General features: G+C 45.4%; 1 protein-coding gene across 1 annotated transcript in view; it reads left to right on the top strand.

Moving 5' to 3' along the window:
* Window positions 1-20,069, top strand: part of LOC134945732 (up-regulator of cell proliferation-like) — a 42,732-nt gene extending 22,663 nt beyond the window's left edge. The window contains exon 2 of the mRNA XM_063935184.1: window positions 11,731-20,069. Coding sequence (XP_063791254.1) covers window positions 11,746-16,443 — 4,698 coding nt within the window. The 5' untranslated portion in view covers window positions 11,731-11,745 and the 3' untranslated portion in view covers window positions 16,444-20,069. The remainder of the gene's footprint in view (window positions 1-11,730) is intronic.
* The last annotated feature ends 6,799 nt before the right edge of the window (window positions 20,070-26,868 follow it).

Here is a 26,868-nt window from a genome sequence, read left to right as displayed (position 1 = left end):
CCCTAACCCCCCTCCCCTCGCAGCCTAACCCTAACCCCCTTCCCTCGCAGCCTAACCCTAACCCCCCCCCCTCTCGCAGCCTAAACCCTCCCCTCGCAGCCTAACCCTAGCCCCCCTCCCCTCGCAGCCTAACCCTAGCCCCCCTCCCCTCGCAGCCTAACCCTAACCATCCTCCCCTCCTCCCCTCCCCTCGCCGCCTAACTCTTACCCCCCTCCCCTTGCAGCCTAACCCTAACCCCCCTCCCCTCGCAGCCTAACCCTAACCCTCTCCCCTCGCAGCCTAACCCTAGCCCCCTCCCCTTGCAGCCTAACCCTAACCCCCCTCCCCTCGCAGCCTAACCCTAACCTCCTCTCCCCTCGCCGCCTAACCCTAACCATCCTCCCCTCGCCGCCTAACCCTAAACCACCTCCCCTCGCAGCCTAACCCTAACCCACCTCCCCTCGCAGCCTAACCCTAACCCCCTCCCCTCGCAGCCTAACCCTAGCCCCCCTCCCCTCGCAGCCTAACCCTAACCCCCTTCCCTCGCAGCCTAACCCTAACCCCCCTCCTCTCGCAGCCTAAACCCTCCCCTCGCAGCCTAACCCTAGCCCCCCTCCCCTCGCAGCCTAACCCTAGCCATCCTCCCCTCCTCCCCTCCCTTCGCTGCCTAACTCTTACCCCCCTCCCCTTGCAGCCTAACCCTAACCCCCCTCCCCTCGCAGCCTAACCCTAACCCCCTCCCCTCGCAGCCTAACCCTAGCCCCCCTCCCCTTGCAGCCTAACCCTAACCCCCCTCCCCTCGCAGCCTAACCCTAACCCCCTCTCCCCTCGCCGCCTAACCCTAACCCCCACCCCTCGCAGCCTAACCCTAACCCCCTCCCCTCGCAGCCTAACCCTAACCCCCCTCCCCTCGCAGCCTAACCCTAACCCCCCTCCCCACGCAGCCTAACCCCCTCCCCTCGTGCCTAACCCCCCTCCCCTCGCAGCCTAACCTTAACCCCCTCCCCTCGCAGCCTAACCCTAACCATCCTCCCCTCGCCGCCTAACTCTTACCCCCCTCCCCTAGCAGCCTAACCCCCCTCCCCTCGCAGCTTAACTCTAACCCCCCTCCCAGCCTAACCCTAACCCCCTTCCCTCGCAGCCTAACCCTAACCCCCCTCCTCTCGCAGCCTAAACCCTCCCCTCGCAGCCTAACCCTAACCCCCCCTCTCGCAGCCTAAACCCTCCCCTCGCAGCCTAACCCTAGCCCCCCTCCCCTCGCAGCCTAACCCTAACCCCCTTCCCTCGCAGCCTAACCCTAACCCCCCCCTCTCGCAGCCTAAACCCTCCCCTCGCAGCCTAACCCTAGCCCCCCTCCCCTCGCAGCCTAACCCTAACCATCCTCCCCTCCCCTCGCCGCCTAACTCTTACCCCCCTCCCCTTGCAGCCTAACCCTAACCCCCTCCCAGCCTAACCCTAACCCTAGCCCCCTCCCCTTGCAGCCTAACCCCCCTCCCCTCCCCTCGCAGCCTAACCCTAACCTCCTCTCCCCTCGCCGCCTAACCCTAACCATCCTCCCCTCGCTGCCTAAACCCTCCCCTCGCAGCCTAACCCTAGCCCCGCTCCCCTCGCAGCCTAACCCTAACCCCCTTCCCTCGCACCCTAACCCCCCTCCTCTCGCAGCCTAAACCCTCCCCTCGCAGCCTAACCCTAGCCCCCCTCCCCTCACAGCCTAACCCTAGCCATCCTCCCCTCCTCCCCTCCCCTCGCCGCCTAACTCTTACCCCCCTCCCCTTGCAGCCTAACCCTAACCCCCCTCCCAGCCTAACCCTAACCCCCTCCCCTCGCAGCCTAACCCTAGCCCCCCTCCCCTTGCAGCCTAACCCTAACCCCCCTCCCCTCGCAGCCTAACCCTAACCCCCTCTCCCCTCGCCGCCTAACCCTAACCATCCTCCCCTCGCTGCCTAACGCTTACCTCCCTCCCCTCGCAGCCTATCCCTAACCCCCCTCCCCTCGCAGCCTAACCCTAACCCCCACCCCTCGCAGCCTAACCCTAACCCCCCTCCCCTCGCAGCCTAACCCCCACCCCTCGCAGCCTAACCCTAACCCCCTCCCCTCGCGCCTAACCCTAACCCTCCTCCCCTCACCACCTAACCCCCCTCACCTCGCAGCCTATCCTTAACCTCCTCCCCTCGCAGCCTAACCCTAATCCCCCTCCCCTCGCAGCTTAACTCTAACCCCCCTCCCAGCCTAACCCTAACCCCCTCCCCTTGCAGCCTAACCCTAACCCCCCTCCCCTCGCAGCCTAACCCTAACCCCCTCCCCTCGCAGCCTAACCCTAGCCCCCCTCCCCTTGCAGCCTAACCCTAACCCCCCTCCCCTCGCAGCCTAACCCTAACCCCCTCTCCCCTCGCCACCTAACCCTAACCATCCTCCCCTCGCTGCCTAACGCTTACCTCCCTCCCCTCGCAGCCTAACCCTAACCCCCCACCCCTCGCAGCCTAACCCTAACCCCCACCCCTCGCAGCCTAACCCCCCTCCCCTCGCAGCCTAACCCTAATCCCCACCCCTCGCAGCCTAACCCTAACCCCCTCCCCTCGCGCCTAACCCTCCTCCCCTCACCACCTAACCCCCCTCACCTCGCAGCCTAACCCTAACCCCCCTCCCCTCGCAGCTTAACTCTAACCCCCCTCCCAGCCTAACCCTAACCCCCTCCCCTCGCAGCCTAACCCTAGCCCCCCTCCCCTCGCAGCCTAACCCTAACCATCCTCCCCTCCTCCCCTCCCCTCGCCGCCTAACTCTTACCCCCCTCCCCTTGCAGCCTAACCCTAACCCCCCTCCCCTTGCAGCCTAACCCTAACCACCCTCCCCTCACAGCCTAACCCTAACCCCCTCCCCTCGCAGCCTAACCTTCCCCTGCAGCCCCCCCCCCCCCTCTTCGCAGCTTACCTCTCCGGCAGCCAGCAGGCGATTCTTCGGGATTCCGGTGCCGGTGTTGTGTACCTTGTCGGGATGCCAGCGTCGGCATTATGAGGTGTGTTGGGATTCCGGTGTTGCCATTTTGACTGCCGGGATCCCGTCCAGACTGGATCTCTTTTTATATGTATCTGCAGATCTCCATAGTTAGCTTTTGATAGTTCTAAAGGCAGGGAAGTGCAACTTGCCCAAATAAATAGGGTGCACCGTGACATCACTAGCTCTCCCTCTTGTGCAGCAGCAGAACCAGGCAGCCAGAATGCTGGCAGGACAGTAGAAACACTGGAATATCTGGTTTCATGAGCTACCAACGTAGCTTCCCAGAGATAGGGTGGAGAGAGATAGGAGGGTGGAGAGAGATAGGAGGGTGGAGAGAGATAGGAGGGTGGAGAGAACTGTAAGTGACACAGGGATCCCAGCTTCTCCTCCTCACTGCCTGGGTATCTGAGTCCTGTGTAGAATAGTTGTCTTTGAATTATATGGAGCAATAAACAGTGCCCAGGCATTATTAAACTATCATCAAAAGATTTATTCATCAGGTTCAGGAAAAACAATTTAACCTCACGGGGGACAGAAAATTCCTTCCTCACCCACTGGAATTGTTTTTTTTTTCAGTAGAGTAACCACACAAGAAGTAAACTTTAATTGCTTTAAAAAAATCTGCGCTGTCTATTATTATATCCGTCCAGGGAAATTCCCATCACCGTCACCTCTTCCCATACAGGGAATTTCACAGATAATAGTGAAAAATAATCATCCCTGTCACCATATGAAGTATCCCTGTCACCATATGAAGTATCCCTGTCACCATATGAAGTATCCTGTTACCATATGAAGTAGCCCTGTCACCATATGAAGTATCCTGTCACCATATGAAGTATCCTGTTACCATATGAAGTAGCCCTGTCACCATATGAAGTATCCCTGTCACCATATGAAGTATCCCTGTCACCATATGAAGCATCCTGTTACCATATGAAGTATCCTGTTACCATATGAAGTATCCTGTTATCATATGAAGTATCCTGTTATCATATGAAGTATCCCTGTCACCATATGAAGTATCCCTGTCACCATAAGAAGTATCCTGTTATCATATATAGTATCCCTGTCACCATATGAAGTATCTCTGTCACCATATGAAGTATCTCTGTCACCATATGAAGTATCTCTGTCACCATATAAAGTATCCGTATCTCTCTCACCATATGAAGTATCCTGTCACCATATGAAGTATCCCTGTCACCATATGAAGTATCCCTGTCACCATATGAAGTATCCCTGTCACCATATGAAGCATCCTGTTACCATATGAAGTATCCTGTTACCATATGAAGTATCCTGTTATCATATGAAGTATCCCTGTCACCATATGAAGTATCCCTGTCACCATAAGAAGTATCCTGTTATCATATATAGTATCCCTGTCACCATATGAAGTATCTCTGTCACCATATGAAGTATCTCTGTCACCATATGAAGTATCTCTGTCACCATATAAAGTATCCGTATCTCTCTCACCATATGAAGTATCCTGTCACCATATGAAGTATCCCTGTCACCATATGAAGTATCCTGTCACCATATGAAGTATCCCTGTCACCATATGAAGTATCCCTGTCACCATATGAAGTATCCTGTCACCATATGAAGTATCCCTGTCACCATATAAAGTATCCGTATCTCTCTCACCATATGAAGTATCCTGTCACCATATGAAGTATCCTGTCACCATATGAAGTATCTCTGTCACCATATGAAGTATCTCTGTCACCATATGAAGTATCCTGTCACCATATGAAGTATCCGTATCTCTCTCACCATATGAAGTATCCTGTCACCATATGAAGTATCCTGTCACCATATGAAGTATCCTGTCACCATATGAAGTATCCGTATCTCTCTCACCATATGAAGTATCTCTGTCACCATATGAAGTATCCTGTCAACATATGAAGTATCCATATCTCTCTCACCATATGAAGTATCCTGTCACCATATGAAGTATCCTGTCACCATATGAAGTATCTCTGTCACCATATGAAGTATCTCTGTCACCATATGAAGTATCCTGTCACCATATGAAGTATCCGTATCTCTCTCACCATATGAAGTATCCTGTCACCATATGAAGTATCCTGTCACCATATGAAGTATCCGTATCTCTCTCACCATATGAAGTATCCTGTCACCATATGAAGTATCTCTGTCACCATATGAAGTATCCTGTCAACATATGAAGTATCCATATCTCTCTCACCATATGAAGTATCCTGTCACCATATGAAGTATCCGTATCTCTCTCACCATATGAAGTATCCTGTCACCATATGAAGTATCCCTGTCACCATATGAAGTATCCTGTCACCATATGAAGTATCCTGTCACCATATGAAGTATCCCTGTTACCATATGAAGTATCCCTGTTACCATATGAAGTATCCCTGTTACCATATGAAGTATCTCTGACACCATATGAAGTATCTCTGTCACCATATGAAGTATCCCTGTCACCATATGAAGTATCCCTGTCACCATATGAAGTATCTCTGTCACCATATGAAGTATCCCTGTCACCATATGAAGTATCTCTGTCACCATATGAAGTATCCCTGTCACCATATGAAGTATCCTGTCACCATATGAAGTATCCCTGTTACCATATGAAGTATCTCTGTCACCATATGAAGTATCTCTGTCACCATATGAAGTATCCCTCCCTGTCACCATATGAAGTGTCTCTGTCACCATATGAAGTATCCCTGTCACCATATGAAGTATCTCTGTCACCATATGAAGTATCCCTGTCACCATATGAAGTGTCTGTCACCATATGAAGTATCCCTGTCACCATATGAAGTATCTCTGTCACCATATGAAGTATCCCTGTTACCATATGAAGTATCCCTGTTACCATATGAAGTATCCCTGTCACCATATGAAGTATCCCTGTTACTTCATATGGTAACAGGATACTTCATATGGTGACAGGGATACTTCATATGGTAACAGGATACTTCATATGGTGACAGGATACTTCATATGGAGACAGAGATACTTCATATGGTAACAGGATACTTCATATGGTGACAGGATACTTCATATGGTGACAGGATACTTCATATGGAGACAGAGATACTTCATATGGTAACAGGATACTTCATATGGTGACAGAGATACTTCATATGGTGACAGAATACTTCATATGGTAACAGGATACTTCATATGGTAACAGAGATACTTCATATGGTGACAGGGATACTTCATATGGTAACAGGATACTTCACATGGTGACAGAGATACTTCATATGGTGACAGATATACTTCATATGGTAACAGGATACTTCATATGGTGACAGAGATACTTCATATGGTGACAGGGATACTTCATATGGTGACAGAGATACTTCATATGGTGACAGGATACTTCATATGGTGACAGAGATACTTCATATGGTGACAGAGATACTTCATATGGTAACAGGATACTTCATATGGTGACAGAGATACTTCATATGGTAACAGGATACTTCATATGGTATCTCTGTCACCATATGAAGTATCCTGTTACCATATGAAGTATCTCTGTCACCATATGAAGTATCTCTGTCACCATATGAAGTATCCTGTCACCATATGAAGTATCTCTGTCACCATATGAAGTATCCCTGTCACCATATGAAGTATCTCTGTCACCATATGAAGTATCCTGTTACCATATGAAGTATATCTGTCACCATATGAAGTATCTCTGTCACCATGTGAAGTATCCTGTTACCATATGAAGTATCCCTGTCACCATATGAAGTATCTCTGTCACCATATGAAGTATCCTGTTACCATATGAAGTATCTCTGTCACCATATGAAGTATCCTGTTACCATATGAAGTATCTCTGTCTCCATATGAAGTATCCTGTCACCATATGAAGTATCCTGTTACCATATGAAGTATCTCTGTCTCCATATGAAGTATCCTGTCACCATATGAAGTATCCTGTCACCATATGAAGTATCCCTGTCACCATATGAAGTATCCTGTCACCATATGAAGTATCTGTCACTATATGAAGTATCTGTCACTATATGAAGTATCTCTGTCACCATATGGAGTATGGTAATGGGGATGATTATTTTTCACTATTATCTGTGAAATTCCGCAGATGCGCCTCGGGGGAGTAGGGCGGAGCATAGTGAAGCTTTTCTACAGAAATGTGACATTTTGGCCCCACCTCTATGTGAGGGGGCAGGGCCTGCATCTTATCTCCTGGAATCTTCCAGAGAGGAATCCGCTAGACTAATTAAGTATGCCTATTACTGATTACTTCATTGACCACTGCTCACAGCAATTATTATAATATAATGTACAATGCATTTTGCTGTTAATTTAACCAACATTTTTGTTCATTTACAAATAAATTCCTGTTTTTATTGCTATCATTTGGTTACTGCAGTCCTTGCTGTAGGCTGCTATGTGGGTGCTATGTATTATCGGTGTAGCAGTGTCAGGCCAGTTGTATGTAAATGATATGGAATGTATTGTTCAGCGCTCACCTGTGAATGACCTTTATGAAAGCGTGAATGAGGCACAAGGTAAATGTAAAATATTTTATTTAATAATTCAGTATATATATATATATATATATATATACAGAAAAGAAATGTGTACAGGTGTGCTGGTGGTTATTTAGTCTCAGTCCACAGGTATAAGCACAACACTGGGCTGTAGCACCGGAGTATGGTGGTCATTCCGAGTTGTTCGCTCGCTCCCATTTTTAGCAGAATTGCTAATAGGCTAAAATCCGGCAGTTCTGCGCATGCGTATGCACAGCAGGGCGCACGCGCTAGGCAATTTTACACAAAACTATGCTATTTTACTCACGGGCAAATGAAGCTTTTCAGTCGCTCTGTTGATCGGAGAATGATTGACAGGAAGTGGGTGTTTCTGGGTGGTAACTGAGCGTTTTCCGGGAGTGTGCTAAAAAAACGCAGGCGTGCTAGCAGAAAACGCAGGAGTGGCTGGAGAAACGGGGGAGTGGCTGGCCGGACGCTGGGCGTGTTTGTGACTTCAAACCAGGAATTAAACGGACTGAGGTGATCGCAATCTAGGAGTAGGTCTGGAGCTACTCAGAAACTGTAAGGAAACACTTAATAGCAGAATTGCTAATCTTTCATTAGCAATTCTGCTATACTAAGAAACGCTCCCAGAGGGCGGCGGCTTTGCGTTTGCATTGCTGCTAAAAGTAGCTAGCGAGCAAACAACTCGGAATGACCACCTATATTCACAGCGCAGCAGTTCTCCTCATATAGCTCAGACTCTCAAGAGCAAAGTATCTGGAAATGGCAAAAGGAGAATGCGCTCATAGGGGGTAATTCCAAGTTGATCGCAGCAGGAATTTTTTTAGCAGTTGGGCAAAATGTGCACTGCAGGGGAGGCAGATTTAACATGTGCAGAGAGAGTTAGATTTGGGTGGGGTGTGTTCAATCTGCAATCTAATTTGCAGTGTAAAAATAAAGCAGCCAGTATTTACCCTGCACAGAAATAAAATAACCCACCCAAATCTAACTCTCTCTGCACATGTTACATCTGCCTCCCCTGCAGTGCACATGGTTTTGCCCCACTGCTAAAAAATATCCTGCTGCAATCAACTTGGAATTACCCCCATAGTGCAAATCAATTTAATTCATAAACCACACATATGCACAGAATAGCTGAATTGAATAGCCTGGTACCAGGCGCTTCTTGTTCCACATGAGCTATCATTCCCGCCTTCACTCGGTACAGGTGTCCTGACGAATCGGTCGCTGAAGCCGGTGCGGTGCATGGTCCCAGATCCAGGTGCAGCTGGCTGCAGCCTTTGCCTTGTGGTTTTATTTCTTATGTGATACAGAGTGGGCTATCAGGGTACGAGTCCACTGCTATTCAATTGACCTATCCTGTGCATATGTGTGGTTTATGAAATAAATTGATTTGCGCTATGAGCACATTCTCATTCTTTTGCCATTTCTATATATATATATATATATACACACACACAATTAGTTATGCAAACCAATGAACAAAATAAATATGGGTGTAACAATAACGTTACTGTTCTAAATGAGGGGGTGAGGGAAGAGAGAGAATAAAGGGAGGAAAGAACCGACACTGAAAAGATGTGGAGAAGGATTCCCCGCTGTACGCATCTGGATCATGCATATTGGGACCTACTAACTAGACTGATTAACATGATTCACTACCTCCCCCCATTACCCCCATCCCCCTCCTTAACTCCCACTTAGAACAGTAACTTTATTGATACCAACATATTTCCAAACTCTCATCTCTGCTCAAACCGACTTTTTGATACATTTATGTCACTTCTTGTCCCTCCCTCACCCAACCCACCAGCCACTATCAGTGCACAAGAACTTGCTTCCTACGTCAAGGACAAGATTGATGAGATCTGAAATAAAATAGTATGCTCTTCCTCAGCCAGTGACCTGCTCAATTCCCTTCCTAAACCATTTGCCACCTTCTCTTCATTTGATCCCACAAATGAAGATAAAGTATCTGCACTCTTCTCATCTGCCTACTCTACTACCTCTTCTCTTGATCTTATACCCTCACACATCAGTAAAGCTCTATCTCCGGTTCTCATCCCAACCTTAACTAACATCTGTAATCTCTCTGTAGATCTTTAAATTCTGACCCAAACTTTCAAACTACCGCCCTATCTCTCAGTTCCCATGCCTCTCCAAGCTACTTGAGAGACTAGCCTACACTCGCCTCACACACTTACTTAACTCACACAGCCTACTGGACCCACCTCAGTCAGGATTTCGTGCCCAACACTCCACAGAGATAGCACTGACTAAGATAGTGAATGATCTGGTCACTGCAAAGTCTAAAGGCCATTACACACTTCTTATTCTTCTAGATCTCTCTGCTGCTTTTGACACGGGCCCTGATTCCGAGTTGTTCGCTCACTAGCTGCTTTTAGCAGCATTGCACACGCTAAGCCGCCGCCTACTGGGAGTGAATCTTAGCTTTGCAGAATTGCGAACAAAAGATTAGCAGAATTGCAAATAGAAATTTCTGTGCAGTTTCTGAGTAGCTCGAGACTTACTCTGCCACTGCGATCAGTTCAGTCAGTTTCGTTCCTGGTTTGACGTCACAAACACACCCAGCGTTCGCCCAGACACTCCCCCGTTTCTTCAGATCCTCCCGCATTTTCCCCAGAAACGGCAGCATTTTTTCGCACACACCCATAAAACGGTCAGTTTCCGCCCAGAAACACCCACTTCCTGTCAATCACACTCCGATCACCAGAACTATGAAAAATCTTCGTTAGGCCGTTAGTAAAATACCAAACTTTTGTGCTAATTTACTCGGTGCAGGCGCACTGCGAACATTGCGCATGCGCAGTTTGCGACTGATCGCTCCGTTGCGGAAAAATGTAACGAACGAACAACTCGGAATGAGGGCCACTGTTGACCACTCTCTTCTCATACATACAAACACTGCAATCCCCAGTTCTCCAGGACACAGCCCTTACTTGGTTCTCATCCTACCTATCTAATCGCACTTTCAGTGTGTTCTTCTCTAAATCCACCTCCTCTTTGCTACCTCTCTCAGTTGGAATACCGCAGGGCTCGGTCTTAGGTCCTCTACTTTTCTCTATCTATACCTCATGTCTTGGTAAACTAATCAGCTGTTTTGTGGATGATACTCAAATCTACCTATCCTCCCCAGATTTGTCACCATCTGTATTGGGCCGTGTCACTGAATGCATTTCTGCCATTTCATCTTGGATGTCATCTTGCCACCTCAAACTTAATATTTCCAAAACAGAATTATTATACAGTATTTCCACCGACCAATAGTACTTACCTACCTGATATCTTTATCACTGTTGAGAACTCGACAATCATCCCTACCCCACAAGCTCGCTGCCTAGGTGTCATCCCTGGCTCTGAACTATCCTTTGTTCCCCACGTTCAATCTGTCTCAAATCCGACAGTAATTCTAAGCCGCTTGAATTACTGTCCATCTGCGAATCCGGCCCAATATCATACAGCCCACCAAGAACCTTTTGCAGTCTGGACCATTATGCAATAGATAGCACCTAACCTTGTTTATCAAAGCCTATTTCCCTACAGAGTTTAAGTGTGCGAGCAGGGCCTTCCTACCTTTATGTCTGTCTGTTATTACCCAGTTTTGTTCTGTCACTGTCGTTTCCAATTGTAAAGTGCAAAGCAATATGCCGCGCTATGTCTATGTAAGAAACTGTCAAGAAATAAAATAATTGATACACCCATATTAGTTGGGTCCATTGGTTTGCATAACTAATTGTATACTTAATGATATGTTTCAACAAAACAATTTGAAATATGAACAGTAATAGGGTCCAAGTTGCCTGAGGTATGGGACTTTGAGTGAGAATGCCATATTTTTAAAGCGCCAATCATTTACAAGGTAAATCCAGGTTGGTTTTACCTTGTAAATGATTGCTGCTTTAAATATATGAGCACTCTCGCTCGAAGTCCGCACCTCCGGCAGCTCGCACCCTATTACATTTACTTCTTTAGATTTACCTTGTGCTCATTCACACTTCCATAAAGGCCATCCACAAGTGAGCCCTCAACTACTGTATTTTTCAATATTGTATATTGGGGATTTTTGGTGACCCCTTTTATTTAGCAGTCTAGCTCCCACACCTAGTCGGTTTATGAACACCCAACGTTATAACTATAACTGTATGGAAAAGATGAATATAAAGGGGACTAATTATTATTATATATTTTTTTTTTTAGGCCAAAATAAATCCAATGGATGCTCTACTGTCAGAGCTGCAGCTGGTGGAGCACAGGAACTCCAAGCTCACTCTAGAACATGTGTTGTCTATCAGAAAGGAGAACGTGGCTGGATCCTCTTTGCAGCCCTCTCTACCATGGAGCTTCCTCATAAAACTTATCGCATTTGATGAAACTGCCCGAAATACAATGCTGGGTGACGCTAAAGAAGACATATGTGGCTTCAGCACTGATGATGATCGGTACGAGTCATTTGATGCGCTGTCCACAATTGCGTCACGTTCCGTCCACCCTCTAGATGTTCTGTGCGCTCTCCTGCATTGTTCAGACAGTTTTCTACAACAGGTGATTTTTTCCAAAATGTCCATGTGCCAATTTGCTGTCCCTCTACTGCTCCCTGCTGGTGGTGGCGGCCCGGGTACCATTTTGCTGTGGCCCATGAGGGACATTGTGAAGAAATGGAGGCCACCTTCTTTACAAAGTACTAAAGGATTTAGAGAGGAAAGCTTGATGAATATTTCTATGCCTGTCTTCTCCTTTATGAGATTAGGCAACTGCAGCTTATCGAAGTCAAAAATCATCAATAAAGTCCTGAGCCCAACTTCCAATCATCATGAGTTTTTTGTACACCAGGCTATGGAGAGTGGCTACCGCCCAAGAACCATCTCAGAAGGTCTGCTGGAAATGTCCTGGTTCTTTCCTGGAGGGAGCGAAAACGCTAATATTTTCCATGAGCCCACCGCTGTCATGAATCTACGGGGAGACCTGTGTTCCAACAAGACACAGCTAAGCTTTCTAACACGGATCTCTTCTGCTGTTTTTATTTTTGCCGAAAAAATACAGGAGAAACAGTGCCACTTGTTAGCATGTTCTGGACCAGACAGTTCAAACTACTATTTTATTGTTTGTCCAACTAATGGCAATCGTGACAGCAAAGAAACAAAGGAGTCACTAAAAGTGTTATCAAAATTCCTAAACGTGAGGACTAACCATATCTTAGTGAAAGACCAAAGAAAGAACGAAGCTGAAATCGTGAAAGAAATACAAAATGTAGTGAAAAATGTTTCTAAGACTTTTCCTAAACCAATGACACTGGTGGAAATTGGGAATGTAGCTAATGAACTTGGGATCCATTTAGATGAGAGCTTGGAAGAGTGCCAGAAGGCCAAACGACTTGCTCTGAAAATCACTAACAAAATAACAGATGTGGCACGGTATAAGAAGGAAACCATGACCCTGCAGGGGGAGGTCTGGAAAAAAATAACTAGCAATGAAAAAGAACTTTGTAGGATGAGAAAACAAGGAGACGTTCATGGGGAAATTTACAGGTCGGAACTGAAAAGAAAAATCTTGGAGTTGCGTCAGCAGCAGAGTCAGCAGGAACTTCAAGGAGACATGAAAACATTTCTGTCTGCACTCACTGATCTGTGTCACATGGAGAAAATGTATTTTTTGAAGTGGATGAAGCTGTTTCTGGATGTTATTGCTCGATCAAACTCAGAAGAGTTACAGACTCAGTACATTAAATATTCCACCAATGTGGTTATACTAAAACAAATAGATCAAAGGATATCAGCTAGTTCCCTTGGTATTGAACATTTCCTACGTGAAGTAGGGCAGATGCATGAGTCAAATGTTCTTACACTCAATCAGACACAACCAGAAGGAAAATTCAGTAACCTCCCATCAATTGCTGCTGATCTTCTCCTGGATGGGTTCCCATTGGAGCTGATTGATGGAGACGCCTCCAACATTCCCATGCAGTGGATAACTGATGTCTTGACTGAGCTGGACACCAAGATGGGAGGACACTGCAGAATGAGAGTAATAACTGTGCTAGGAGTACAGAGCACGGGGAAATCCACCCTTCTGAACACCATGTTTGGGTTACAGTTCCCTGTGGCCAGTGGGCGATGCACACGGGGAGCCTTCATGACTCTTATTAATGTGGAGGAGACCTTCCAGGAGGAGCTAGACTGTGACTTCATTCTGGTGATTGACACTGAAGGGCTGAAAGCTCCTGAGCTGGCTTCTCTGGAGGACAATTACGAACATGACAATGAGCTGGCCACAGTAGTGGTCGGTTTGAGTGACATCACCATAATTAACATATCGATGGAAAACTCATCAGAAATGAAAGATATTTTACAGATTGTGATCCACGCATTTCTCCGGATGAAAACAATTGGGAAGAAACTAAACTGTCAGTTTGTACATCAGAATGTGAGTGATGTGTCTGCTCATGTCATGGGTATAAGAGACAGAAGTAAACTTCTGGAACATCTGAATGAAATCACAAAAGCTGCTGCAAAAATGGAAAAATTGGACGGGGTAGTATCCTTTAGCGATGTTATGGATTATGATCTTAATGAACACACATGGTACATTCCTGGCCTTTGGCAAGGAGTCCCACCCATGGCTCCCATAAACACTGGCTACAGTGAAGAAATTATTTCCCTGAAGAGATATTTGCTTGAGTACATGAAAAAGAAATTTGAAAAGCCACAGAATATCCCAGATTTTCTTGAGTGGGTTAAAAGTTTATGGAATGCCGTGAAACATGAAAAATTTATCTTCAGCTTTAGAAATAGTCTGGTAGCTGATGCCTATGACCAAGTGTCGGTAAAATATTCTCAGCTGGAATGGACCTTCCGTAAAAATATATACAACTGGATGATGGAGACTTTGACCTCAATCAAGAATGAGCATGAAGAAAAACTGACGGTGGAAGCAATAGCATTTTCTATGTCGGAAATACTCAACAAAGAGGGGAAACAAATGCAGGACTTGTTGAACACATATTTTGAAAGTGAATTGGAAAATGCACATCTGGTAGAAAGATACAAAGACGATTTCTTCAAAAGTATAAAAAGTCTTAAGACTGAGCTTAGTGAAGAATGGAAAGGAAAGAGTAATCAAGCCATTCGTGTACAAAAAATTAAGCGACAAATACAAGATTTGAAGGATGACTTTACTGTGAAAATAGAAGAAAAAGTTAATTCACTTCTTAACTCATGCAAGAGTAGAACTCAAAAGCTTGATGACAAAGAATTGGAAGCAGAATTTGAAGCCATGTGGCAGGGCACAATTAGAGGCTTTCAGGTGAACATTATAGCAAGACAAGACATTGGCCAACAAATGCTCCAGCAGCTGCGGAAAGAGATGAGCCACAAGTCGGGGAGTATAACTCAGAGGTTGCTTGGAATTAAGCAGATCTCTCAATTTGCAGAAGCATCTTTTCGGGTGCAAGAGGAGCATATTGATCTTCAATGGTACAAAAAGTGTCAAGACCAAATCTGGTACAAAGCAGCAGGTGTTAAGGATTTCTACAAACAAGAATACAGCTTTAAGACAGAGCAGATAGCGGAACACCTAATGGATAGAAGTTCCCGCTATGTAGACCAACAGGTCAAGGAGGAAGAGAATTATCATGATACATTTTGTCAAGAGTTGCTGAATATGGTCAATGAAAGAATAAGACAGAAAGATGTGAAGAATCTTCACACCACAGACGAGTATGAGTTTGACCTCAAACTTCTCCTACTAGGTAAAGCAGCCCCAAAGTTTCAGAAAATGCATGACCATTTTGTCCAGATTCATGACCCTTACTTGTGTCTAGAAGCCTTAAAATCTCAGTATTGCTCTATTTTCAAAAGTGTATTCCAGGAGAAGGATGAATGCAAGAACAGAGCAAAACTCTTCTGTGAACGGTGCCTCAAGCCAGCAATAGTGACATATCTGAAGAATCACCTTGGCAAGGAGATAGTGAACGACATACTGGGCAGTGAAGACAGCATGAAATATATGAGTCGTACCTTCTTTCAGTTGCATGTGCTCTGCAAACTGCTGGATGACCATTCATTTGACCAGTATATTCAATACATTAACAACTACGAGCGTTTTGTCAAGAACTGTATTTTGGAGCTCATTAAGGAGAAATATGAAAGATCCAGTTTTCTTGAATCTTTACAATCCAACATCCTAATGTCGATTATTAAGAAACTTAGAGGAATCCTTCAGAATCCACAGATACTGGAAAACACAAACACGTCAGGATTCCTAAAAAACTTCTGTGATATGTTGCACAAGGATCTAGTCATTTCACAAGACGAAGTGAAAGTGATCATTTTTCAGAATTGCTCACCCGTTACTGTCTTTTCTGCCAACATTGAGTCCTGTCTCTCCGAAACTGGAGATGAAATCATGTCAGAAATGGGAGCTTTAGACATAGTGTCTGTTCTCGCACAAGTAACCCTGAAACCAGAAGATGAATTGTTTAAGAAGGTGATTGGATGCGGGCAGCAGTGCCCATTCTGTAAAGTGCCCTGCGAGGCTGGGTGTGCCGAGCATACAGAGCACTTTGCTACAGTTCATCGCCCTCAAGGTCTCGGCAGATACAGATACGTGGACACCAATGTTCTATGCTCCTCACTATGTTCTACAGATGTTGTCACAGAAGCTTCATTCAGAAACACAGCTACAGACTGGAAATTTCACCCATATAAGGATTATCGCACATTTTACCCAGACTGGATGATTCAGCCGGACACCAGCATCAGTGCCTCTGATTACTGGAAATTCATTTTCAAAGAGTTTAATTATCAATTTGCAAGAGAATACAAGGCCAAGCCGGCAAAGTTACCAGAAGATTGGCACAAAATCACCAGAGAACAGGCTCGTCAAAGCCTTAGGGAATCATTCCACATGAAATAGTATCAGGACTTCAGAAGATCTAAATACTGGCTCACTTGTACTTATCATCTACAATTCATGAGGAGATCCGAGAGCTAAATCTTTAAGACATTTACATTTATCTAATCTTTAAGATTTTACTCTTCTTTTCCTTGCTCCCCATATGGAATTCGGTTAAGTTTTTTTTGTATGGTATTTACTTTCACTCCTGTTATGTTTGGTTTATATACTGTACCTTGCTGATGCTTTTTATTTTTGGCTAGATGGTTGGGGTTTTTATTTTAATTGTTAAAGGGCTGAACACCCCTAATAAAGGCAGGTTAGCATTGTCCACATTCCATATGCAGAAAGCCAATGTGGTGGCTTTGCAAGATACTCACTTTTCCTCTTTGGGTCTGTGCAGTGTTCCGTGATCATAGATACCCACTGAGTTACTTTGCTAATGGCCTGCTCAAGTACAATGGGGTTGCTATCATCCTATCCTCTTTCGGCCTGAAGCATCCTTTGTTTTACACTCTTAAGTGGGAAGATAAAAGTGGGCAATACCTTATATTAACTGGTCTCCTGGAGGAAAACTAGGTCACTTTTGTTGTCTCTGTTTATTCTTCCAACTGTAGCCAAGTTTACATTTTTGGTTTGTTTAACAGTGCAGAAGATTAGGAGGGGTACCTTATTGTTCTTGAAGATCTCAGTTTAATTCTAGATCCCAAATTAGATAGCTCTTGAAAACTCCTTACACTTTTCGGCCACAGATGGTACCCTCCCTGGCTTTCTATAACCTACAAGCAGAATTTAATTTATATGACATACAGTATTGAGGTTGCAAAATCTGATAGGATTATACCTACTTTACTTCAGTTCATCATTCCTATTACTGCATTAATTGAATTTTGTTTTGGAACATACTAAATCAGTATCAATCTTACCAATTACATGGTCTTGCCATGTAATCAATAATTGTTGACGCTAAGCAGTCTTTAGACAATAGCCATTAATTATATTTTGACACTAATTCTCTGACTGACAATTCTATTATTAACTTCTGATTTGCCCTCAAAGTGGTGGCTAGAGGTTTGGCCATTGAAACGGGTGCTTGAATCAAACAGCAAGTTGCCCAATCTCAGATAGAGTTGGAAGCTCGGCTTTGAGAGATAGAAAACCAAAATAAATGTCACCCCTGCTACATAAGGAATTGTCCTCTATTAGAAGTCATTTACAATAGCTCCTGATAACATGTACCCAAGTTGCTCTTAACTGACTGCACCAGAAGTTTTATTCGATTGGCACTAGAGCTGGGAAACTGTTGGCTCATAAATTGAGGGCCCAGAATTGGATCCAGTATGTTATTTCCCCCACGGAAGTTAAGATAGCCAATCCAACTGCTATTGCCATTCAATTTGCCAATCACTATGCACAACTTTATAATTTTGCCCCTGACCCGTCTACTCTTCAACTCTCGGCTTCTCCTATCCAGGACTTCTTGGAGGGTCTTAACTTACCCTCTTTGTCCACAGACCACCTGAGTGTCTTGAGTAACTGGCTCTTTATAGTGCCCCTGCTGCAGGTGTATTTAGTAATGAGTTTCTGTTTAATGCATGCCCTATCACTAGTGACACCCGCTTTCCCCTCTCATTTTTGTTTTGCCCATCAAACTCCTTATTATGGGGGGGTTCCCTGGTGTAAAGGCTGGTAATACAATTCACAGAGGGTCTCTCCCTTTTATTACAGAGCCCTTAACTTCGTTGACCTGTCTTCAGAATTTGTTAGATGGCTATAGCCTCCTACTACAAATTGAATACTTCTAAGGGGTCTATTTACTAAGCCTTGCGTGGAGATAAAGTCGATGGAGATAAAGTACCAGCCAATCAGCTCCTAACTAACATTTTTTAAATGTAGCCTGTGAGATGGCAGTTAGGAGCTGATTGGTTGGTACTTTATCTGCATCCAAGGCTTAGAAGATAGACCACTTAATCTGATGCCTTTGTCTATTAATCTCCCGGAGACTAGCGTGTCTACACTCCGCTCTAGTTTTATACACATTTGGCAGACCACTTCTCTTTTATAGTTAGGTAATCAAATTCCTCCAAATCTGTCCTCTGTATTTGATGTTAATCTCCCACCACTTATTGAGAAATGATTATCTCTAAATCCTGGTGTTCATCGGATATTTCCTGTCTGGACCGTTTAGCGGCATTTAAGATGTCCCTACTTCCCAAGCTTGTGCATATGTTTTGCGCAATTCCACTTACTTTCCCCAGGAAATACTTAGACAGGTGTCAGACCATTTTAACTAAATATGTATGGGTGAATCAATACCCAAAAATTGCATATTCTTTCTAAAAATCAGGGATGTTTGGCATGACAGACCTTGGTAGATAACAGGAGGCTTGTCTTCTTGTTTAACTTTGAGACTGGACATTCCTACCAGCAGCCAAGCGTTGAGTGGCCCTGGAGGTGACAGCCTGCATGGGGTGACCACTGATGGATCTCCTGTGGATGTCTAGGTGCTTGTATCCTTCCAGGTCCTTGACTTTCTCTTCCATGAGATCCTCAGTGCAGGCCTGGGGTAGGTTCCTTTTTTTAGCTTACAGATGTCTCTTTCTCTACTGCTAGCATCTCCATTTTTTTGCTCCTTCAAAATTATTCCCTTATTTGCATTGATCAATTTGGCAATCTGGTGGCATTAAGTCCCTAGGGGATATTTTAGATGGTGGCTTCTTGCTCTCATTCTCCTGTTTGCAGGATCGTTATTCCTAACCCTCCCAGGACTTAAAGTATCATCAAATTGCCCATTGGTTTAAGAGTGCTGCTCTTTCTCCAGGGACAATGTGTATGCCCCCCAAGACTTGTACTCTTGTTTCATTTCAGTCAATGCAAAAGAGATATATCATAGTGTTATCTTTTCTTCTGACAGTTATGCCCTTGTGTTAAATCAACCTCTCAGACCCACCATAGACAAGACCTGAGTCACTCTATGGAGTTAATATATGCAATGTGTTATGTTTGTTTGTGCAATGTCCTATTGTGTGAAATGCATGTAATATTGTTATGTAGGCTTTGCCTTACTCCTGACTGCTTACATAGTATGTGGCCAACACAGTCTAAATTTTGCAGGAGTAATTGTAGGACGTCATCATGTTTCCCATGTTTTTTTGGACTCGTCCCCTGCTCTTTTAGGATGAGTTTCTTTTCTCTTATAAAGTGCTGGAACTACCCGTACCTGCTCTGCCTAAATACTCCACAAGTGCAATCTCACCAGGGGTATTTTATAGGTCATTGTTTTTATAGTATCACAGGTCACTATAGCTCAGTGCTGGAAACAGCCTCTTCAGTTCAGTTTTACTTTATGATGGAGACAGCCTGCGTGCCATATTCATCTTCAGCTCCTCCCCTATCCTGACGTGGTTTGCTTGGCGTGACTATGTCGCACACATACGTCAATTTAGTTTGAATAAAAGTGATTGCCCTTGGCTGTACATGCTTGTTTTTGTAAACATATGATGGATATCGCCTTAAAGATTATCTTTCCATTTGTATTGTGTATATTGGATTTCCCAGTATGCTCCCCTTACCCTACCCCCTCCCCTTTTCTTTTCTGTATTCCTTATATTGTTACTTTTCTCAATAAAAACTGTTTATGATAAAAATATATTATTTTGATTTTAATAATAACAATAATTTTATTTATATAGCGCTTTCTCCAACAGGACTCAAGGCGCTTTACAGATATAAAAAACAATGCACATGATACAGAGGATTTGAGTAATACAACAATAGATAAGCCACACAGACATAAAAGAAAACCTTAAGCACACAGAAAGCATAATGCATTAATGGTGTAGGCGTTTTGGGTAATAACTTCCAAGGGTTGTGTATTCCACCCTCACAAGGTACCAAGAGCGGCAGCCATCTTGAGCGCTCAGCGTAGGATTACCAAGGGTGGAATAGTCCATCCCTCAAAGAGATGACACAAAATGGGGGTGATTTCAGAGTCCTACAGTTCAGAGTAGGGATCCATCCAAACCATCAGGCCTATGTATTTTTCATCCCATCCACAAGTGTACCATATGGGGCAGCCATGTTGGGCGCACTTTGAAGGTTACACTGTGGGAGGTGAGCAATAAAAGGGCCAAGTTATATATGGGAAAACTGGCGCTTATGTAGTAGTATGATGTACCCTGTATGTAGGGCACAACGGCAAGGTGTGCAATCAGTGGAGGTAAACATTACAGGAAAAACACGGTGTGGTGGAAGAGAGGAATGGGAAAAAAATGGGGGATGGGGAATAAACAATAGCAGGTGGCAGAAGTAGAATAGGGATAACATTATTTGGATAAGATCACAGTACGGGCATACTTGCCTACCTGACCCTCTCCATGAGGGAGAAAATGCTCTGTTCCTGGACTTTCCTGGTAATGTATGATTGCCATCACCTGTGGTGAGCTGGGTAATTGATAAGAAAGGTGTTTCACCACAGGTGATGGCAATCATACATTACCAGGAAAGTCCAGGAACAGAGCATTTTCTCCCTCATGGAGAGGGTCAGGTAGGCAAGTATGAGTACGGGTGGGTAGGAGAATGTGGGGGGCACACTCAGGAGCAGTGGGGGATGTCCCTGCTCAGCCTGGTGCTGTGCCCCCCACAGTTCCCTATTCATCTTGAGGGTTAGGCCCAGGGGCAGACTTGATGTTCTCAGCCAGAGAGGTGGTAAGCCTGGTCCTGGAGATCTCATTGTAGAGGTGAGGAGAGGCCACATAAAGATACTGAGTTTTGTGGGTGTAACGCAGTCCTTCTGGTATCTTGTTAGTTTGTTTGCCTTCTGTTTTCCTTCGGTTTAACACAGGTATAACACTGCTATTGATTTTAGCTGCCACTTTATAACTAGCCACTACATAAGGGACTGTCGTCCTGACCTATACTGAATAAATAAGTCTACAGACACAGGTTCATCCTGATTACAACCCCCTCCTCCACACAGCAACCCTCCACCTCCAGCAAAAGGTGTTAATCACATCTAACAAATGTAAGGTCAGAAAACCCCACTCAATCACTATAAGTTTTTTGCAAATTACATATATTAATCCACTTAGAACAACTTTCTAAACTTTTAACCATGCAATGTAATGTGCAATAGTCTGCAGCATTTACTGAAAAAAACTTTAGGAAGAAAGTTGCAATAGTCTGCAGTATTTACCGGATAAAACTTTAAAACTTTAGCAAGAAAGTTGCAATAGTGTTAGGGTCTCCTGCCCTGTGCTGCCATGTCGTCATGGCAACCGGGAGACAAGTGCTAGCGGAGTAACCTGAGCGCAGCTGATACTCCGGTTCGGGTCTTTTGCTGTGCAGTGGTTACAGGCTCTGTACACGGCAGGGGATCCGGTGCTGTTTTTTGTGCTCACAGTCTGTGAGGTCTGAGTGGGGCGTGGACAGCACCTGCTTTATAAGGCCTCTTCTCAGGTTAAGCAGATGCTGCTGAATCTTTGTTGGTTAGTTAGTTCCTGAAAGTTAGCCAGTACTGTGTAGCTTTGTATTTGTTGTTGCTTACTGCAAATAGGCCTGGGGATTTGGTACTACACTCTGCCAATCCAGACCTAGCAGTAAGACTGGAGTCAGTCGTTTAACTTGCTGGGGTTCTTTTGCTAGGGAGGGGCCTTAGACTGCACACCTATAGCTGCCAGTAATGTGAGGTGCTACCTACTGAAGAAAAAGGGGGTGTTGTAGGTGCACTGTCTCTAGCATTACTGATATCATACAGCTTAGCATATAATAAATAGTGGAGTTTAGTTATGAATTGATCAATGCATTAAGCTGCAGCCCCGCGGCAAGGGACTCCACTCTGCTGCAGTACCTAACACTATAGGGGTTCAAACCTAGGGCACGGGACCCCCCAAAAAACCACAGCCAAGCAACCCAAGGGCATCGCAGGAAATAATTATGTGTAGTGAGAAGGATTAAGGGATAGGTGAGAAAAAAAGGGGGTGCTATGGGGTGAATTAATATAAGTGAAAAAAGTGTGTAACATGTATAATAAACAAACAGTGAAAGTGCCAAATTAAATGTAATGCTGCGATGCCCTGTTGTCACCCAGCCACGGCAGTCCAGGAGGCCCCGCACCCCAGGAGCCACCCCATTGCTGACCTATTGTTCAGAATAATTGGACTTACCTAGAATTGTGCCATATTCACAAGTGCAGTCATGCTAGGTACCCTAGTTAAAATAAATGAGGGTCAGGTGCGGGTGGGTGCAAGTCTAAGAATGAAGGTGTCTCACTGCTTCAGGTGTGTCTATACAAAACACTTTTAGTTTGCTAGGGAGGGGCCTTAGACTGCACACCTATAGCTGCCAGTAATGTGACGTGCTACCTACTGAGACTTGTAGTTCAACAGAAGAAAAAGGGGGTGTTGTAGGTGCACTGTCTCTAGCATTACTGATATCATACAGCTTAGCATATAATAAATAGTGGAGTTTAGTTATGAATTGATCAATGCATTAAGCTGCAGCCCCGCGGCAAGGGACTCCACTCTGCTGCAGTACCTAACACTATAGGGGTTCAAACCTAGGGCACGGGACCCCCCAAAAAACCACAGCCAAGCAACCCAAGGGCATCGCTGTATGCTAAGCTGTATGATATCAGTAATGCTAGAGACAGTGCACCTACAACACCCCCTTTTTCTTCTGTAGAACTACAAGTCTCAGTAGGTAGCACCTCACATTACTGGCAGCTATAGGTGTGCAGTCTAAGGCCCCTCCCTAGCAAACTAAAAGTGTTTTGTATAGACACACCTGAAGCAGTGAGACACCTTCATTCTAAGACTTGCACCCACCCGCACCTGACCCTCATTTATTTTAACTAGGGTACCTAGCATGACTGCACTTGTGAATATGGCACAATTCTAGGTAAGTCCAATTATTCTGAACAATAGGTCAGCAATGGGGTGGCTCCTGGGGTGCGGGGCCTCCTGGACTGCCGTGGCTGGGCGACAACAGGGCATCGCAGCATTACATTTAATTTGGCACTTTCACTTTGTTTATTATACATGTTACACACTTTTTTCACTTATATTAATTCACCCCATAACACCCCTTTTTTTCTCACCTATCCCTTAATCCTTCTCACTACACATAATTATTTCCTACGATGCCCTTGGGTTGCTTGGCTGTGGTTTTTTGGGGGGTCCCGTGCCCTAGGTTTGAACCCCTATAGTGTTAGGTACTGCAGCAGAGTGGAGTCCCTTGCCGCGGGGCTGCAGCTTAATGCATTGATCAATTCATAACTAAACTCCACTATTTATTATATGCTAAGCTGTATGATATCAGTAATGCTAGAGACAGTGCACCTACAACACCCCCTTTTTCTTCTGGGGTTCTTTTGCTACTCTGTGAACTTAGCAAGTTTGCGGCTGTATTCTCAGACTTGCCTGCCTAAATCCTGTCTCACTGTGCAAGGTGTTCTGGTGTCAGTTTAGTGGCAGTAAACTGAACCTGTGCACTGCAAGTGAGGATTAGGATTGTGGAGACTCTCCTTGTGTCTATCATTCCATCTCTGACCAAGGAGTTTACTGCCACACCCGTTGGTAACCCTTTAGGGTTTTGCTGTTGCCCTTAGCAACAGCATTTCGGGTTCTCTACGTATTAAAACACAACATCTTGCTTTTTACATCTGAGCATTCCTAATACTAGGGAGACACCCAGTTTCTTAGCCTCTGGGCTTCTCTGTTCACTTTGTGTTTATTTTGTTACCCTATCACCTTCTGTGTACATAATGTCATATTCCCCAGTCTGTCTGTGAGTTCATTTGTTTTGCATCCCTATCCGTTCAGACACCAGTACATTCCTGCAGGCACTGGTGTGCAGAACAGTTCAGACACCAGTACATTCCTGCAGGCACTGGTGTGCATAACAGTTCAGACACCAGTACATTCCTGCAGGCACTGGTGTGCATAAAATATTCAGCAGCCTAATACTCCTGTTGAAATTTTGTGGGAATATGGAGCATACCCCTCAAAATACGTTGCAACAGGTGGTCGATCAGGTGCAGGTCCTGACTCGACAATTTAATGATTTGTCCATTAAAATGCACACCTCCCAGGCCGCTGGCGGAGCTCCCGCAGCAGCAGCACCTTCAGGGGTTAAGGAGCCTAAAGTAAATCTCCCGGATCGTTTTTCTGGAGATCGCTCGCAGTTCTTTTGTTTCAAGGAGAGCTGCAAGCTATACTTCCGGCTTAGGCCTCAGTCTTCTGGGTCGGAGATTCAGCGGGTGGGCATAGTGATTTCCTTGCTACAAGGAGACCCACAGGTCTGGGCATATGGGTTGCAGCCTGACTGTCCGTAGCTTAAAAGTGTTGATGCTTTTTTTACGGCACTGGGCATGTTGTATGATGACCCTGACAAGACGGCCTCAGCCGAGGCTCAGATTTCGATCCTTAAGCAAGGACGAAGGCCAGTTGAGGTTTACTGTATGGAGTTTCGGAGGTTGGCCCATGATACCCAGTGGAATTACCCAGCCCTGAGACACCAGTACCGAAGAGGTCTTTCTAACCAGATAAAAGACCAACTGGTACAATATCCCTTGCCTGATAGCTTGGATCAGCTCATGCAGTTATCCATCCGGGTGGATAGATGGCTGAGAGAGCGTAGGCTTGAAAGGGAGACCGAGGTTTCCTTCTTTCCCAAGGGAACCTCAGACTCTGAGGAATTTTCCGAGGAGCCTATGCAGATTGGGGCTACCCGCCTCTCCTCACGTGAGAAGACGCGGAGGAGACAGCAGGGGTTGTGTTTGTACTGTGGGAATAAAGGTCATGTGGTAGTATCATGCCCAGAAAAGCCGGAAAACTTCAGGGCCTGAGGGTGATGGGAAATATCCTGTCAGGCCAGAAGTCAGAATTTCCCAAGAAGACCTTTATCATTCCGGTGACCTTGAAGATCCTTGGTCAAACTGTCAAGACTGAGGCCTTTGTGGACAGTGGGGCCGACGGAGTTTTTATGGACCGCCAATTCGCCCTGAAACACTCTGTTCCCTTAGTACCCTTGGCATTGGAAATTGAGATTTGTGGGTTAAACGGGGAACCATTATCCCAAGGTAAAATGACCTCTTGCACTAGCCAGATTTCTTTGTTTATTGGAGCCACACACTCTGAAAAATTGTCCTTTTATGTGACTGTCTGTACTTTTGCCCCATTGGTGTTGGGGTTACCCTGGTTAAGGGCCCACAATCCTCAATTTGACTGGGTCTCTGGGGAGATTCTTAGTTGGGGTACTGATTGTTTCAGGAGTTGCTTGAGCCTTCCAGTCAGGCTCTCGCAGGATTGCCAGGGTGTTATGCAGATTTTGCGGACGTGCTCTCCAAAAAAGTTGCAGAGGTACTACCTCCCCATCGCCCCTATGACTGTGCCATTGATTTGTTGCCAAATGCTAAGCTTCCTAAGAGCAGGTTGTACTCCCTGTCACGTCTGAGACTCAGGCTATGGCAGAGTACATTCAGGAGAACTTGGCTAAGGGATTTATCAGACCTTCACAGTCTCCAATTGGGTCGGGGTTCTTCTTCGTGGGTAAAAAGGACGGTTCGCTGCGACCCTGCATCGACTTCAGGGAATTGAACCGTATCACGATTAAAAACTCATACCCACTGCCTCTCATTTCGGTCTTGTTTGACCAGCTTCGTACTGGCACCATTTTTTCTAAGATTGACCTACGCGGCGCGTACAATCTAATCCGAATAAGAGAGGGGGATGAATGGAAGACTGCCTTTAATACCCACTCAGGGCATTATGAATATTTGGTGATGCCTTTTGGGCTCTGTAATGCCCCGGCAGTCTTCCAGGATTTCATGAACGATGTACTCAGGGAATATTTGGATAGATTCTTAGTTGTATACTTAGATGACATCCTAATCTTCTCCCATTCCCTGGAGGAACATCGGAAGCATGTACGCTTAGTCCTCCAGAAACTCAGAGACCACCGGCTTGGGGCGAAGCTGGAGAAGTGCGAATTTGAAGTTCAGCAAATCGCATTTCTAGGATATATTATCTCCCCAGAAGGTTTCCAAATGGAGGGTTCCAAGGTACAGGCAGTCCTGGATTGGGTGCAGCCCACTAGTTTGAAGGCGCTTCAGCGTTTCCTGGGCTTTGCGAATTTTTATAGACGATTTATCGCTGGATTTTCGTCTATAGTGGCGCCCTTGGTGGCACTCACTAAGAAAGGGGCGGATGTTGCTCACTGGTCTTGTGAGGCTAAAGCGGCTTTTGCCCGTCTCAAAAGGGCATTTGTCTTGGCTAAGGTGCTGCGACACCCAGATACAGAGCGTCCTTTTGTGGTGGAGGTGGATGCCTCTGAGATGGGTATTGGGGCAGTGCTCTCTCAGATGGGAGTGTCTGATAATCGCCTTCATCCCTGTGCTTACTTTTCCCGTAAATTTTCGCCTGCCGAGATGAATTATGACGTGGGTAA

This window comes from Pseudophryne corroboree, chromosome 7 (assembly GCF_028390025.1).
Source record: "Pseudophryne corroboree isolate aPseCor3 chromosome 7, aPseCor3.hap2, whole genome shotgun sequence".
Lineage (NCBI taxonomy): Eukaryota > Metazoa > Chordata > Amphibia > Anura > Myobatrachidae > Pseudophryne > Pseudophryne corroboree.
Note: the sequence above shows the minus strand (reverse complement) of the source record. Positions and strands in the feature narration are given on the sequence as shown.